Source organism: Chlamydomonas reinhardtii, chromosome 2 (genome assembly GCF_000002595.2).
Source record: "Chlamydomonas reinhardtii strain CC-503 cw92 mt+ chromosome 2, whole genome shotgun sequence".
Classification (NCBI taxonomy): domain Eukaryota; kingdom Viridiplantae; phylum Chlorophyta; class Chlorophyceae; order Chlamydomonadales; family Chlamydomonadaceae; genus Chlamydomonas; species Chlamydomonas reinhardtii.
Window position 1 is genome coordinate 4,840,497 of NC_057005.1, and position 15,594 is coordinate 4,856,090.

At 64.4% G+C, this 15,594-nt stretch overlaps 1 protein-coding gene across 1 annotated transcript; it reads left to right on the forward strand.

Moving 5' to 3' along the window:
• Window positions 1-230: 230 nt before the first annotated feature.
• On the forward strand, window positions 231-15,592 carry CHLRE_02g103200v5 (uncharacterized protein). Its single transcript, XM_043059754.1, has 25 exons — window positions 231-768; window positions 865-949; window positions 1,133-1,395; window positions 1,619-1,658; window positions 1,857-1,982; window positions 2,094-2,220; window positions 2,300-2,562; window positions 2,717-3,087; window positions 3,219-3,581; window positions 3,810-4,083; window positions 4,233-4,544; window positions 4,634-4,685; window positions 4,786-4,831; window positions 4,990-5,065; window positions 5,321-5,434; window positions 5,530-7,580; window positions 7,685-7,764; window positions 7,890-8,035; window positions 8,155-8,802; window positions 8,973-9,227; window positions 9,388-9,495; window positions 9,620-11,101; window positions 11,255-11,356; window positions 11,496-12,499; window positions 12,624-15,592. Exons 1-25 carry the CDS (start codon window positions 626-628, stop codon window positions 14,869-14,871), a joined length of 10,779 nt encoding a protein of 3,592 aa, XP_042927388.1. The 5' UTR covers window positions 231-625; the 3' UTR covers window positions 14,872-15,592.
• The last annotated feature ends 2 nt before the right edge of the window (window positions 15,593-15,594 follow it).

Sequence of the window (15,594 nt, forward strand, 5' to 3'; positions counted from 1 at the left end):
GGGATCCGAGACCGCAACGGGGTTGGGATGCTCAATATTGACAGCTGGTTGTCCCGGACACATACGGTATCCAAGGATTTCGCCGTTTCGCGCTGCACCGCCTCTCTCCACAAAATGTTCCCCCGGGCCCCCGGGGTCCCCCGCCCCTCCCCGCCTGCCCCCCACCGTGTCGAACTTACTGGCATTTGGGATAACGACACTTTGAGCATCGTCCATCTTGCGATTCAGAACGTTTCCTACAAGTGTCTGCGGTATCGATTCAGGACTTTGAACACGCTGAAGTTCCTGTGCAGTGTGCGGCTCTGACTGTCGGATCGGTCATTCAGACGCATTCAGTCTGGATCGACAGTACAGTGGGCGCACGGACGCGGGTGTCTGCCCGGGCACTCTATAGTGATAGAAACCTACAGCAACAAGCGTAAATTTACCCCATTGTCTGTAATCGAACTGCCGGACGTGTGCTGGGACGTGTGTCCCCTGACGAGGCCCCGCAGCGCGAGGGTGCTCACAATAAGTATTGCTGTTGACATACCATTTGAATAGTAACTCGCTTCTACTAGACGAGCATGAAAGACACGCGCAACTTGTTCGGGACTTGGCTTTCGGGAAAAGTTCGTGTCACTGTATGACGAGATGGCCTGTGGCCACGTTGCTGGCCACAATATATATATGGCCATGGGTTCAGGCGGCGCTACCAGCTGCTGGGAACGCAAGCTGGCTCGGAAGCGACTCTTGTGCGGAGCTTATCGCAAAGGCAGCAATAAGCAGGTATCCATTAAACTCTGAGACTACAGTTGTGGGTATGGCGCCTTTGCTCCCAGGTGTAACTTTCCGGTGTTTCCCGTTCACTTTCTCCACCCACAGTTGTGGTGCGTCGCAGCAAGACTTGCTAGGAACGGTGTCTGGTGGCATCTATCAGTGCAGGAGCTTTGCGTCCGACAGCAGCACGGTGCGTTCTCTGCATTTCCCCCGTGTACGCAAGTCACTTAGGTTCTGATTTAAGTTGTCGTTAAAGGAGTGGCTGAGCTCTACATGTTAGAGGCCGTTTGTTGCTGCGTCTGGGGCAACCACCGGGCTTGTGCTGGCTACTGCAAGTCGAGTGTTGCTGCGCCTCGTGCCTGCGGCCCTGCAGGATGCGGCGCCGGCTGCCCCTGCAGCGGCACTTCGCGTGCTGCTTCCGGACGCCTTTGCAGGTTGGCTCACTCCCACGCTTGAGAGGTTCTCTGCTGCGTATGGCACTGCTCTGGAGCTGGACGTTCGTCCCGTGTCCCAGCTGCCCGCCATTGTTGGCGCGGCGGCCCGCCGGCCGGGGCAGGCTCCGACGCACGACGTGTTTCTCCACACATCGGACCTCACGCTCACGCTGGCGGACGCTGGACTGCTGACGGACCTCAGGCATGTACCAGGGTTGGTGGGAGGCTGTTGCTGCGTGTTGGTTATTTGACGGCTCCCTCAACTACACCTGCGGTTCACGCGGTACCGAGCGTGGGCGCGCCCTAATGCACCGGTACACCGTATGCTGGAGTGGCGCCATAATACTACTCTGTAGGCGGGCATGCATTACTGTAACACCCATGAGCTTCTTTACTGCACTGCATGTCCTCGACCTGCTGCGCAGCGCGCTGCTGGAGGTGCTGGATGGCGGCGTGGAGTGGCTGGTGCGTGCCTGGACTAGAGGGTTGGCCTTTCGGCACGGCTCGAGGCTGCCGCGGGGGGCTGTGCCACTTGCGCGCAGCGGAACAGGTGTTTCCACTGCTCACACGGATGCAGCACAGGGTAGCTTACTGCTCCGCTCAACAGCCACACGCTGTCAACGAAATGTGTTGCCCACGGCCTCATCTCCTGTAACCATGCAGGGCGTGTCTCAGACCTTTCGGCTACAGGTGGCGACATACCACGGCTCAATCCTGGCGATGCCGCTGGACGGCACGTCCCTTGTGACCATGTACCGCCGCAGCGTGCTGGACGGGCTCGGGATGCAGGTGGGTGGCTGGCGGTGCTCTGGCGGGGCTAGGGCAGCAGCTGGATAGCATGACTGGCATCCATCCATACGGTCCGACCCACATCACCAACCACCACGTGCTGTGCTCCAGGCACCTCAAACGTGGAGGGAGATGCTTGCCTTCATCAGGACGTACGCTGCGGCGGTGGAGCGCTACAGGCTCAGCGGCCGCGAGGGCCAACTGCCACCCTACGCCTTTTGCTTGCCACGCGGCACAAGTGAGTGCCCGTCGTTGTGGTAGTGGTTGGCGCGGCAGTTCAGCACGATTACAACTCTCCCCGCTTTTACCCTTCGCAGGCTGCGTGCACCAGAGTTATTTCCAGGCGGTCTGGAGCAGCATTGCACAGACTCATGGGGTGACACAAGGAGTGCATTTCGACACGGCCACGCTCACGCCGCTCATCAACTCGGTGGGCGGCTTGGAAGCGTTCCGCATATTTGCAGAGATGAAAATGTCGGCAGCGCCAGAGGAGCCAGACGAACCGTGTGCGCGTGGCAGCCTAACGTTTGCAAGGGGGCGCTGTGCGCTTACGCTCGGCTCGTACGTGTCACAAGTCAGGGTGAGCGGCAGGCCTCCACACAGAAACGGTGTAGGAATGCGAGTAATTGCGGGTTAATACCAGGGCGTAAGCAATGCCAAGGATAATGTGCGCATTCCTTACGGTCAAGTGCATTCCCTACGTCCTACTGCTGACACACGTACTGTGTTCGCAGATTGTATTGGACCTGGCTGCGAACGCCACCGTGGCCCTGAGCGACATTGGCGTCGCCCGGCTACCCGGCTCTGATGTCGTGTGGGATCGGGGCGGCAAGCAAAACGGGGGCACGGGCGGCAGCGTCGGTGGAGCGCTCATGCCCTGCGATACCACCTTGTGTCCGTACAGCGCTGTTGCGAATGTGCTACCCGCGCCTGCTTACGACGGTGGCGATGGTAGCGGCAGCGGGGAGGGAAACGCTAACAGCAGTAGCATCGGCGCTTGGTGCGCGCAAGCCTCCCTTGCGGGAGGGCCAACGAAGGAGCCGCGCCGTGTCAACTACTCGCCGCAGTCGCCGGCAAGCCTCCTGATGGGTTCCGTTAACAAGAGGTACGGTGCGCACGGTTGTTATCTACCGTGTCGACCGTCTGTTGCGGACGCGCTCGCTTTAGCATACCTGAAAGCACTCAACTGGCCAATAGCCGTGTTTAATATTACTGTGCTCTTACTCACTCCCACAGGTCGGACGTGCTTGCCCAGCTGCTGGGTTATGAGCTGCTGCTCTATTTGGCTTCGCCCAGCCGCTACCTGGACACAGTGACGGGTGGCGAAGCCGCTTCTGCGGCCGTCCCAGCCGCCGCCTCTGGTGCTGCTGGAGGAAGCACTAGCAGAAGCGGCACTAGTATCACTGCTGCTGTTTCTCCGCTGCGGGTGGTGGAGCCGGTGCGGCCGGCGTTGCTGTCTGCTGCTTCCAGCAGCGCGGTTTGGCGCGCGGCGGGCCACGAAGACGACCTGCTGGAGCGGGCACTGCCGGTGCTGGAGGACGCGAACCAGCACCCGAACCACGCGTGGGGCCTGCGCATGGCGAACGGGGCATACTACCTGTGAGTATGCCAGGGATCAGGCAAGGCCTGGCACCGACACCCTGTGTGGTATGAGTTCTCAATGAACATAGGAGGTGCTCAACCGTGGTGGTCAATGGGCACTTATGTTAAGCGGCCTGAAGCTGACACGGGCAACTGCATGCTGCCGCCCCGCCGGTTACGTGCGATTGCCAACACAGCCGTTCGCCTCACATTATGACTGTGAATAATGCGCTTGTGCGTGTACAGGCAGCTCCTCGAGGACATCATTTTAGGCATCGAGCAGGGCTTGGTGGTGCGTGATGGTATGAGTGTAGCGGCATTAGACGGGCTTGAGGAGCGCATGAACTCAATCGAGGCTTCGCCGGCAGCCGCTGCGCCTGCTGTCGGTACTAAGCAGCGGCGTCGGGGGCGGGCCCTGGCCGGCCTGCTGCCGGACTCCACATCTGCCGCGAAGCCCATGGGCCTCCAGGCAGCCCTTACCCGGGCCGCGGCCCTTGCGTCTGCTTACTACCCTCCAGAGGTGGGTGGTGGGTACTGGCTGGTTGGGCTGGGTAAGTACCATATGGTAGCAGCCGATCCACTCGCTTGTAAGGCCTCTGGCTCCTGCTCACGCTCGCTGTTGATCAAGCCTGGCCCTGCTGCCGCCACTGCACAATCATATCTCCACAGGTGTACCGCGGCAAGTACCTGGCCTCGTTGGTCACGCACGGCACAGATCACCAGCATGACATGGACTCAGCTGCCGGCAGCCAGAGCGGCGGCGGCGGCACCAGCACCGGCGTCCTTGTAGGAGCGGTGCTGGGCTCCGTAGGCGGCGTGGCGCTGCTGCTGTTGATCGTGGTGGCGCTGGTGGTGTTTGGGACTCATGGCGGCGGCGTGCACGCGGCCATGCACCGACGGCTGCCGTGGCTAATGATGGCGCTGGGGCTGCGGAGGCGCCGCTTCAAGCCGCACAATTACGAGCTTAGCGCTCATGCCCAGGCAAGGAGAATGGCGACTAGAGGGGCTTGCTTGACAGGTCGCGGCCAGGTGCCTGTCCTCTGCGAATCTGCCTCCCTTTGAACTTGCAGGTCAAGGCACCCGGCATCTCGAGTCGCTCGGCGCTGCTGGTGACTGACATTGGTGGGTGTTAGCGGTGCGACGCGTTAGTGCGGGTTGGTGCTGGTTGACTGGCTCTCCATTATTCATGCACATCTCCATGAAACGCCCCTACCCGCCACAGAGGACTCAACGCGCCTGTGGGAGGAGCTTGCGGCGGACGTCATGAGGTGCGTGCATAACGTACGCGCTGCTGGTATAGCTGCTGAAGCTGACGGGTTACGACGGTACATCCACCCAATTGGCTTTAACCCCACTGTCGCCATGGAAACGGTCCTGACGCTAGCAACGCCTGCGACCGTGATCCTTCTGCCTACTGTCGCCGCAGTCGCGCTCTGCAGCTTCACCACGCATGCATTCGGCACCTAGTCATAGAGCACCATGGCTATGAGAGCGCGACGGAGGCAAGTGTGATCTCGTGGGGGATGGTATGGGGTGCGACTGTTCATCACTTTAGGTTTGTTATGTAAGGTATAACGCGGAAGAGGCGATGAACGGTTGTAGGTAGGGAAAAAGAGGTGGGGGGGTATATGGTAATGGTTTCGGCTGATGGGGGCTGTACGCAGACTGCGCATCAGGTGGTTTTGATGGCGGTGATGCTCCATGCCTGCAAACACACATCATCACCAGTGCTGACGTTCGCGTGCCCGCGTCCACAGGGAGACTCCTTCATCCTCGCCTTCCAGACAGTCAAGCACGCAGTCGCCTTTGCCATCGAGCTGCAAAACCAGTTGCTGGTGCTGCCGTGGCCGCAAGAGCTACTGACGGACAAGGTAGGGGCGTGCAGGGTGTCGGTTGCCGTACGCAAGTATGCTGTCTATGATGTTGACAGGTCCCTCATGAGCTGGTACCCGAATCCACCCTACAGATTTGCATGCCGGTCTACACCGACCTCCCAGAGGGCTTCCCCTTCACGAACCACGATGAGCCGGAGGACATGGAGGCAGCGGCCACGCCGCATGGCCAGTCGGGTGCCAGCTCGCCCTTCGTCTCGGCGCCTGGGCTTGCGCGGTATGCCCTCGCGGGTGAGGGCCAGCGGCGCCGCCGCAGTGGCGGGGATGCCGCGGCCGTGGATGTGATGGACCTGACTCTCAGCGCGGCGCGCCTGCACGGCTTCACACAGAACGGCTACCACACCAGTGCTCCGCCCACGCCCACGGCCATGAGCATGTCGGCTGCGGCGCAGATGATGGGGCGGCCGCAGCCCTCGCTGGCAGCTCTGGAGCACATCTGCAGCATACGGCGCTCCCAGGCGGGCAGGCGCCGCTCAAGCTGCACGGGCGGCGGGCGGAGCATGTCGGCGGCGGTGCTGCCGGGGCGGCTGCACGCTCTGCGGTCGTCTGACGCGTCAGCTACAGCGCCTGAGAGCGGCGGGAGCAGCGGTTATGCTGGTGGCGGTACGCCACGGTCTAAAGCTGCCGCCGTCCTTGCATCTGCGGCGGCCACCGCGAGGGCAGCCGCAAGCGCAGCAGCAGACCGGATGGGCTGGCGTGGCAGGACGCGCGGGAGCAGCGCTGGCGACCTGCGCACGCCACTGGGTCGGGGCTCGGTGCCCTCGGGCATGGAGCGCGATGCTGCATCGCGCGCAGCGATTGCCGTGGCAACCTCGGCTTTGGGAGACCTGTATGACGGGGAGGAGGCTGCGGATGTCGAGGAGGCAGGCAGCGCCCTACCCTGGGACACGCACGAGCGCAGCACCACTGCGTGTGTGATGCAGCGCGAGCGCGATTCCTGCATGCAGCTGCATCGCCCACCACAGCTACTCATCCCCATGAGCGTGGGCGGTGAGGAGGAGTTCAGCAGCTGCAGCTGGTTCAGCAGCAGCGGGGGTGGAAGTGGCGGCGAAGATGGGGAGCGTGACGGCGGTACCGACGGCGGTGAGAGCTGTGACCGCAGCGATTTGCCAGACGGTGCGACCCTCAGTGCACTAACCAGCGGCAACTACGAAGTTCTGAGCGGTAGCATGTCGCCGGAGCCCTCCCACGACCCAGGACAGGCCGGTCGCTTGCATACACACCGGCGAGGCCATGCAGCAGAGCAACGCGAGGCGGCGGGCCCAGATGCGCATGACAACCCACACCAGCAGCAGGAGCTGCACCACCGGCACCACCGGCGCAGCAGCAGTCGACAGAGCAACGCCAAGCAGGCGGACCACCGCGATGCTGGCGTCAGGGAGCCCAGGGACCGCAACTCGGTGATGGCGGTGCTGCCGCCCGTGCTGCCGTGGTTCCCTAGCGGCAGTCAGGGATATGTCTCCGACACTGCTGCTGCTCTGACAGAGGTCACTGCAGAGGACCTGGTTGGCGCCGGTGTCAACGCCGTGTCGAAGGCGGTGGGTGCAGGGACTGCCAGCTTCTCCCTGAGGGCGGCCGCAGACACGATGGACGAGGACGAAATGGCTGGCGCGGCTGCTGACGCCGCGCCCTCAGGGGCGGGCGCTCGGAACCTGCCCAGCGCAGCCCACAGCGGCAACGGGGCAGCCGTTCACCGCCGGCCGCTTACGCTGTTGCTGCCCCAGGCGTCAGGTCTGGAGGACGGCGCCGGCTGCGATGCGTGTGGCAGCAGGGACAGCCGTCCGGGCATGTACGCGTCGCCCAGCATGGGAGCGCTGCTGCGCACGGCAGCCGGGATAGCCACGCCGCCTTCCAGCGCCAGGGGCAGGTCGCGGCAGCCGACTGCTGGGGGCGGGGGCTGTACCCAGGTATCCGACTTCGCCACGGCCAGCAGTGCGGCCGGAACCCAGGAGGTGGCGGAGGCTACCGCGGCGATGGAGGTCCTGGAAGCGGCGATGCCGCCGCCCCTGTGGACGCTGCCGACTCAGGGCCGCACCCTGGGCCAGCTGCTGTCCGAGCTGCCACCGGCGTCATGCTTCACGGCGGCGATGTCTGTGGGCCGGACACGGAGAGTGCTGATGTTCAGGTGTGCTGGGGCAGCCGCCGCAAGTCGCTTGCGCACATGCCAGGTCCTGTCACGCCCACGCGCGTCACCCCGACCTTGAGCACGTGCCCGCCATGCCTGTGCAGGGGCCTGCGCGTGCGCGTGGGCATTCACACCGGCGTCAACAGCGCCGCCGAAATGCAGTACAATGCCGCATCTGCTCGCAGTGGGTATCTGCATGGGACATGAACTTCGTGCCAGGACCTACTGCTGACCTCTGTAGCTGTTTCAAGCGCAGCTGCCAACCTGCCTTGCGTTAGCTGCCCTGCCCGTACGCTGCTCTGCCCGCAGTCGTGTACGGCGGCCCTTGCGTGGCCATGTGCAAGGCCATCGCAGACTACGCCAACGGTGGGCAGATATTTCTGTCTGCCGCCGCCAAGGAACAGCTGGATGAGGCCGTCCACCACCACAACGGCGGCAAGCCGCCTGGCATCCTGGTGCGTCCGTGCTCGTAAGAACCCGTGCGGTTTGCTTACGATTGGTGTACAACTCATGCCAGTGGTTGGTGGCTGAGGTTGTACGGAACCCGTGTGTTGCGTTTGTCTGATGCTCACAGATGCTCAGGCTTGGCGCGTACGTGAAGGAAGCCGCTGCGGCACCGGCGGTGCCGCCACCTAGCGCCAGTGCTGGGCTGCTGGGGCAGTGCACACCGCGACGCATGCTGTCACGCCTGCCGCCCTCGAGCAACAACATCACTGCTCTTGCGGGCGGTGGGTACGCCGTTGGGGGCATCGGTGGTGGCAGCATGCTGCTCAACCGCGCACAGACGGTCGGAGCCGGGTCCGCGGCGGCCGCCATGCTGGCTGCCGCAGAAGACTACAGCGCGTCTGCCAGCGTCTCCCGCCAAACAACGCGCGCAGACGGCGGCGGTGTCAGCGCCTTGGCGGGACCCGCTTCTGCAGTGCGGCAGAGCTCGGGGCGTCCAAGTGCCGCCCCTGGCAGCTTGACGTCGGCACAGCTTGCAGCGGCAGACAGAGGGCCGATGACGATCCCATCCAATCTCATGCTGCCTGCTTCCACCTGTGAAATAGGAGCTCAACCGCAGCAGCAGCAGCATCCAACACGCGGTAATGTACCGAAGGCGCGCTCACTGATGCAGCTGCAGCAGCAGGCAGTGCCTGTGAGCTCTGGCTCGCGGCGGCGCGTGCTCGCTGGGGACTCGGGCGTTGCCGCGGGCCAGAGCATCTCGCCACCTAAAGAAACGGTGAGCTCGCGGTGTTGCGCCCTGACCCCGCATGTTTGTGCCACCCTGCTTACTAAGCAAACCGCGCTGCTCTCGCACCCTCCAACCTCTTCCCTTGCGCCCAGCAATCCGTTCCTTCACTCATTAATCTTCACCACAAACCGCTCTGGCTCGTGTATGTGTACCGGCAGGCGGTCTTCTGGCTCACCAGCAGCTCGCTGTCGCAGCGCCTGGCGCTGGTGTCGCGGCCGCGTGTGCCCAAGGACCACGCGCCGCTGGAGGACGTGTACAACGCGCCGGTGGGCCGGCTCTCGTACGTGGTGCTGCAGGTGCCGGCGGCGACGGCGCTGCTGGCCTGGGACGCCGAGGTGGCGGGCGCCGCGCTGCGGCTGCTGCAGGACACCGCGCGCCGCACCATGCGCAAGTACACCTGTGGCGCTTACCTGGTGCGCGTGCGCTGCCGCGGATGAATGTGGGGTATAGCCTATGCCGGCTGACACGCGCGATGTGGGGGGTTACCCAAGCTCGTATCGCAACGCACAGCAACGGGGCTATTCATGAAATATTCATGTCTAGCGCTGAGCCATACGACACCGTTCCCTGCAGACCTGCTCACAACCAGGAGAGCTGATTGCTGCCTTCGGCAGCAGTGCAGCGGCAGTGCGCTGGGCGGAGGGGCTGCGGAAGGAGCTGCTGAACGCACCGTGGTCCGAGGTAAGGCACACCAGCGACCTGTAACAGCAAATGGTGGCAAGTTCGTTCCGTTGCTTTACTTAAGGCACTGATTCATGCGTGCGCCTCCACTATGCCTTACTTACGGTACTTCCTGCACCCGCAGGCGCTGCTGGCACACGAGCTGTGTGAGGTGGTGGAGGTGCCGGAGTCTGACTCCAGCATTGCCTGCTCCGACTTCTTTCTTGAGGAGGAGGAGGAGGAGGAGGAGGAGTCAACGATGGTGGGCGACACAGACCTCGACGCACAGCTCGGCGGCCCGAGCAGCTTCGCTCACGGGCGCCACGGCTCTGCCTCGGACATGCAGCGCCGCGTCAGCATCTCCAGCGCCAGTGCCGGCGGGGTCATGGGCCACCTGATGGCCGGCAGGCACCAGCATCGTTCGCGTGAAGCGCCTGACAGGGGTGCCAGCAGCACTCGCGGCCGCGGCGCCACTGTTCAGGGTATCCGAGGCGATCCGACTTTGGCCAGCGCCGCGGCTGCGGGCGGCCTGGCCGCATGGATCGGCTCGCGCCTGGACAAGGCGGTTGGCGTGGCTGCCGGCGCCTCCACACCAGGTTCACCGCTGCCACTTGGGATCTCTCCGCTGCGGCGGCACGCCACCTCCGCCGGCACGTTCACCCCCGCCGCGGCAGTTGGCACTACCGCTTCACCGCCCAGCACACCAGCCGCTGCAGCTGATACGTCGCCCTTCACCGCCGCGGCACTGGTGGCCGCTGCAACGTTTGGCAGCATCACGACCAGCGGGGCCGCCACCAGCGGAGGTGCTTCAGCGCCAGGCTTGCCTCCCACTGCGCAGGAGCTCAGCGCCAGTGCTACGCTCATGGGTCCTTTCACGCACGTGCCGTCTCGCCTGGGCCTCATGCACCGGCCAGGAACGATACCGCAAGCGCTGTCGCCGCTTCCAAAGCCTCCAGCAGCCGTGGGGTCAGCCGCAACGCCAGCCATTTCGGTCACCGGCGGTAGCGCATCCGTGAGCACAACCGGGCTGCTGCTGCCACAAAGCGCCCGTGTGCCCCCAGGCGAGGACACGCCAGCAGCGTCATCGCGAATCAGCCACCCGCCATGCAGCGACCACTCACCCCGAGGATGCATAGGCGCGTCGCCGTGCAGTGGCGACGCCTTGCTGCTGCACCCGCCGGGAGCATCGCCAGCGCCAGACGCAGCAGCAGGGGTCGGCATTGCTGGGAAAGCTGCTAACGCTGGCGCGCTTATGCAGCCGATAGCTGGCTGCATACCGCCTTCGGTGGGCATCGGCTTGAGTGCGCCTGGGTGCGTACCGGGAGAGCGCCTGCATGAGGCGTTTACGCATGGGCACTCAGCTGCCAGCATCACAACTACAGCGTTTGAGTCGGCATCGCCGCGATGCTCTCCTCAGCTGACCGCGCCGGATACCACCGCGATTACGTCCACTGCCACCACCATGCACCTGCTGCTGATGTCTGGCTACACCAGCGTCCCGGGCGTTCACACCAACGCAAGCACGTCTCCGGTGATGAAGCCTGAAGGCCTGGCGGGCGGAGGCAGGATAGGCCCGACGGCCATGGTGGCGGCGGTGGCTGAGGATATGGAGGCACGGCGGGCACAGGTAATGGCCATGCTTGTGGTACGGGGTAAGGACTGAAACAACGGCAAACTCTGTGTGCTGGACGACCTTCGTTTCACATGGCTTGATTGGTGTCAGGACTTGCATATATCAGGAATCCATGCATGACAGTGTACCTTCCGCCCTCGCGGTCAGGCACACGGCGGCGGCGGTGACGGCATTGGAGCGGCTGCTGCGGGCCAGGCCGGCAGCACGTGCGGTCGGAACAGCCCCTTCAGCGCCCTGAATAGCCTGCAGGTGCGGTATGCGAATGCACCTGCAAGTGCGGGTGATGCCTCGTGCGCCGCCAGCAGCAGGGCTCCATTGTGCGCCGGTTCCTGCAACACGGCCCCATGCAACATGCAGCTCTGCTCCCTCTGCCGCATTGCTCCTGCAGGCCGCCGACCTTCCTGCATCCCCATTGGAGCCAACATCCACGGCCGAGCCCCCAGCCGCGGCCGAAAGCAGTATCAGTGGAGAAGCAACGGTTCCGCGCGGGTTTTCTGCCAGATCGGCTCCAGGCGGCAGGGCGCTGGGCTCTGCGCCTGCGGCGCTGCGTCTCGCATTGGCGCCGCAGCATTCTCCGGGGCAGCGTGAGCTGCAGCCAACACTGGCCCGGCCGCAGCCAACACTGGCCCGGCCGCAGCCGGCTGCATTCCAGGCTGCAGCCCCGCAGACGATGGCCTGCCAAGTCCCGGCCGCGCCTGCCACGGTCCGAACAGAGCCTGGCTTCCAGCTCAGCTCTGCAAGGACGGGCGGCAGCCGCTCGCTGTTCAAAGGGTCACCGTCCCAATGCGGAGATCAGCAGCCCCCGTCGCCATGCTCACCTGCCTCCCCCATCGCCCCGCAAGGAGGCGCTGCTGTGCAGCCACTGCCCCAGTCCCAGCCCCATTGCGAGCGCAACGCTCGGCTGCCCGCGCCTCTCTACCAGCACCAGCGGCGACTGGGCCATTCATCCAGCTTGGAGGCGGAGCTGCGCAAAGGCGGCGCAGCGGGCAGCTACAGCATGCCCGGCGTCGCGTGCCTGGGCACATCTAGCGGCTGCGGCACGAATGCACATGGCCGAAAAGGCAAAGACGCGCTCGAGTCCATCGCAGAGCCTATGCCCACATGTGCCCTCGATGTGGCAGCGGCTAGCGCTGATGCCAGCACTCCAGACGCGGTGCCGGGGCTGTCGCCAGAGTCGTCAAGACCTGCGCCCGTGCCTGAGGGGCCGCCGGTCTATTCCCACCAGATGCTGGAAGAGATCCTGCCGCAGCGCCCAGAATTGCGAAGCATGCCACAAGAGTGGCAGTCCGAGTCGCAGAACGCGGTGGGGGAGTACCCGGCAGGTACCCGCTGCAACGACACGATAGTGGGCACAGACGGCCGGGTCCAGCACCTTCTGCTTCGAGGGCTGAGGTAAGCGGTCTAGCGCCAGGGACGTTGCTTGTGTGCTTGATCTGCCTTGCGGCGTCCACTCGTACCGTCAGCAAGGCAAATCTTCTCATGTTGCTCGCCGCCCTGCTGCAACCCTGCTTTACAGGATCCGCGTTGGCATCGCCACCGGCCGTCCGACATGGAGCGCCGCCGACCACACGCACGAGCTGGCGTACAGCGGCAAGCCCGTGAGGCTGGCGCAGCGGCTGGCCGGCGCCGTGGCAGCCTGCGGCCAGGTGGTGTGCTGCGCCGTCACGTGCCAGGAGGCGCTGGCGGCGCAGCAGCACGAGCTGCTGCAGCAGCAACAGAAGCAGCAGCTGGCGGCCGTGGCTGCGCAGCGCGGCAGCAACGGCGCCGGTGCGGGCAACCGGACCACCGCAGGCCCGTCGCTATCTGCGCAGCCGTCCAGCATTGCAGAGGAGGTGCCGGAGCGTGAAGCCGCCAGCGGGCAAGCTGGGATGCACGCAGCAGATGGAGGGACGGCGCCGGCAGCAGCGGGAGACGGTGCTTCCATGCTGATGGCATTTATGCCGGTGATGGAGGGCAACACCCCAGCGTACCTGGGCGGCCGCGTCCGCGACAAGAGGAAGCGCTGGAAGCAGGTCGTGTTTGTGGTCAGCCTCTTCCCGCCGGACGCCCCGCCGCCCTCGCTGGCGGCGGTAGCCGCCATCAACCGCCCGCGGCTACCGTCTGGCGCGTTGACACCCACGGCAAGGCCGCCCGGGCAGCGGCATGCAGTGTGGCTAATGCCCATGAGCCGCTCCCCGGCCACTGCAACGGCCACGCCGCGCGGCGCGGCTGGCAGCATCAGCGGCTTCGGGCTCCTATCCACCATGCCAGGCGCCGCCACTCGGTCGCATGCGTCCATGCCGCTACTGAAGCTGGCCGGCGCCGCGCGCTCCAGCATTGCCGCGGTCGCGGCAGTGGCAACGGCAGCGGGGCTGAGGCAGCCTAGCTGGGTGACGCCGCCACGCACCCGTCTGACAAGCGCGGGCGGCTCCTTCATCGGCCGCATCAACACGGGCAGCAGCCTGCAGGGCGGCGGCGGGTACGGCGGTAGCATGCCACTTCCACAGCTGCTGCTGCCGCTGGCGAAAGCCAACACGCAGGCGGTAAGGGACAGACCTCTTGAGCAAGGCGCAGCTGCTGCCTATGTGGAAGGAGAACGGGCGCCTGACAATGACGGCATTGTCATTGGAGGTGCGGGCGGCGAAGGCGACGTTGAAGGCGATGGCGATGGGGCTGCAGGGCCGTCGCACAGCGGTCATAGCGACCAGCAATCCCGCGCCGCGGCCTGGCGCCACACATCCTTTCCTGCAGCCGCTTTCGGTGCTTCGATTGCTGGGGCGTCCAACCTACCAGCGCGTGCGACGTCGTCCAACGTTGGCAGCGGGAGACCTGCATCGCCAGCGAGCTGGCAGCACCCAGCTCAGGCTGTGGCTGCGGTGCAAGTGATTCCACCTGCACCTGTCGCGGCCGGGGTGGCGTGTGGAGAGCGCCGGCGGACGTACCCAGCTATGTCTTTTCGCGGCAGTGACACGGGCAGCTGCGCCGCCGCCTCTCAGGCCGCGGGCGCCGTGTTCGGCGGCTCAGCAAGTGGTACGGTGCAGCCCGACACCGCAGTGGCGGTGGGGCCCCAAGGCCGCCTACCGCCCTGCCTGGCCCTGGGAGTACCGCCGGTACACGGAGCGTCCAAACCCGCGCCGCGGCTGCGGCAGCCCGCAACCTACAGCGGCGAAGGCAGCGGCTGCGATGGCAGCGGCGGCTCGGCCGCAACATTGCACTTCAACAACCGAGGCAGCATCTCTACTGCAGGTGCCATGGCCGCTGTCACCAGAAATGTTGAGGCTATGGGCAGCGGGTACACCAGCACCAGTGCCACAGTGGAGGTCTGGCGCCATCGAGCTCCCATTGCTGGTGGATATACGGGATTGCAGCAACCGCAGCAGCAACAGCAGCTTGACCTGCTAGCGGCGGATGCGCACTGTGCCGATATGAGCAGGGGTCCTGCCGCTTCGGCTTCCACTGGCCCTGGGCTAAGAGGCTTTGCAGGTCACAACCTGCGGGCGGCCCCACTGCTCGGACTGCAGGTGGACGCTGTTACAGAGGAACATACTGCAGACTTGTCGAGCGCGTGTGTAACGACTGGAAGCGGGCCCCTAGGCCGGGGCAGCAGCCCGGGTGCGCTTCTGCCGGCGGTGGGGCCACTGGAGATGCTGCCTGCAGAGGGCGAACGTGAAGTGGTCAGCATGCGGATCACGCGGTCGGCCAGGTCCGTGCGGGAGAGGGCTGCTGCGGCAGCTCCAGGAACTGCTGTCGACAACACCGAGGATGGTGATGTTAAGCTAACCTGACGAGTGACGATCCATGAGGACAACGTGACACATTGTATCTCCTCAACGTGACCTCTTGAACTGCTCGAGGGTAAAGGTATATTGTTATGGCGTGACAGCTAGCCATGCTGTGCTGCGATTCCTGTGAATCTTACGATGAGGTTCTGTCGTACTTGCGTTCACTTGTGTGATCCTGACGCATACATACATCGCATTGTTTCGGCCGTGATTCTCTCCATGCCAGCATGCGCTATGTCCAGGCGCACAAGGGGAGGCCGCGAAATGAGTGAACGCCTGCGTTGTCTGAGGCCGTGTTGTGAACGTGTATGGGGGGGTTGATTCGAGTTCGGGGGTTTTGAAGTTACTGAGTTTACGGAAGCGGGGTGGGACTGGGCGGGCATGAGCGCACAGGTGGCGAACGTTGTGCAAGAGTGCCGCAGCTCCGAACGACACGGACTGGGGGTTCGGGATGCCACGGATGTGACGAACGTTTACCGATTTTAACGGCTATCTGGGGGGCAGTGAAATTGCCTGGGAATTTGTGCGACCGCCGCGCAGGCGGACGTAGCGCGAAGGAGCGCACGAGGCTGCTGCGGACCTGGATGAGGAAAGTCCCAAACATGTTGTTGTGTTCTTGTATATCCTAGGCCTGAGAAGCAACTAAGCAGCGGAAGCTGGCCAGCCGCACAACTGCGCCGTTGCACCCGACCCGACACGGCCCGGCAAACTGCAAGGAGGAGAGTT

What these genes read in the sequence shown, in the direction of transcription:
- CHLRE_02g103200v5 (XM_043059754.1), top strand. Translation starts at nt 626, where the DNA reads ATGACGAGATGGCCTGTGGCCACGTTGCTGGCCACAATATATATATGG. An exon ending in GCTGCTGGTGACTGACATTG is followed by an intron (nt 4,686 to 4,785) that starts GTGGGTGTTAGC and finishes TACCCGCCACAG; the next exon opens with AGGACTCAACGCGCCTGTGG. An exon ending in GCTATGAGAGCGCGACGGAG is followed by an intron (nt 5,066 to 5,320) that starts GCAAGTGTGATC and finishes CCGCGTCCACAG; the next exon opens with GGAGACTCCTTCATCCTCGC.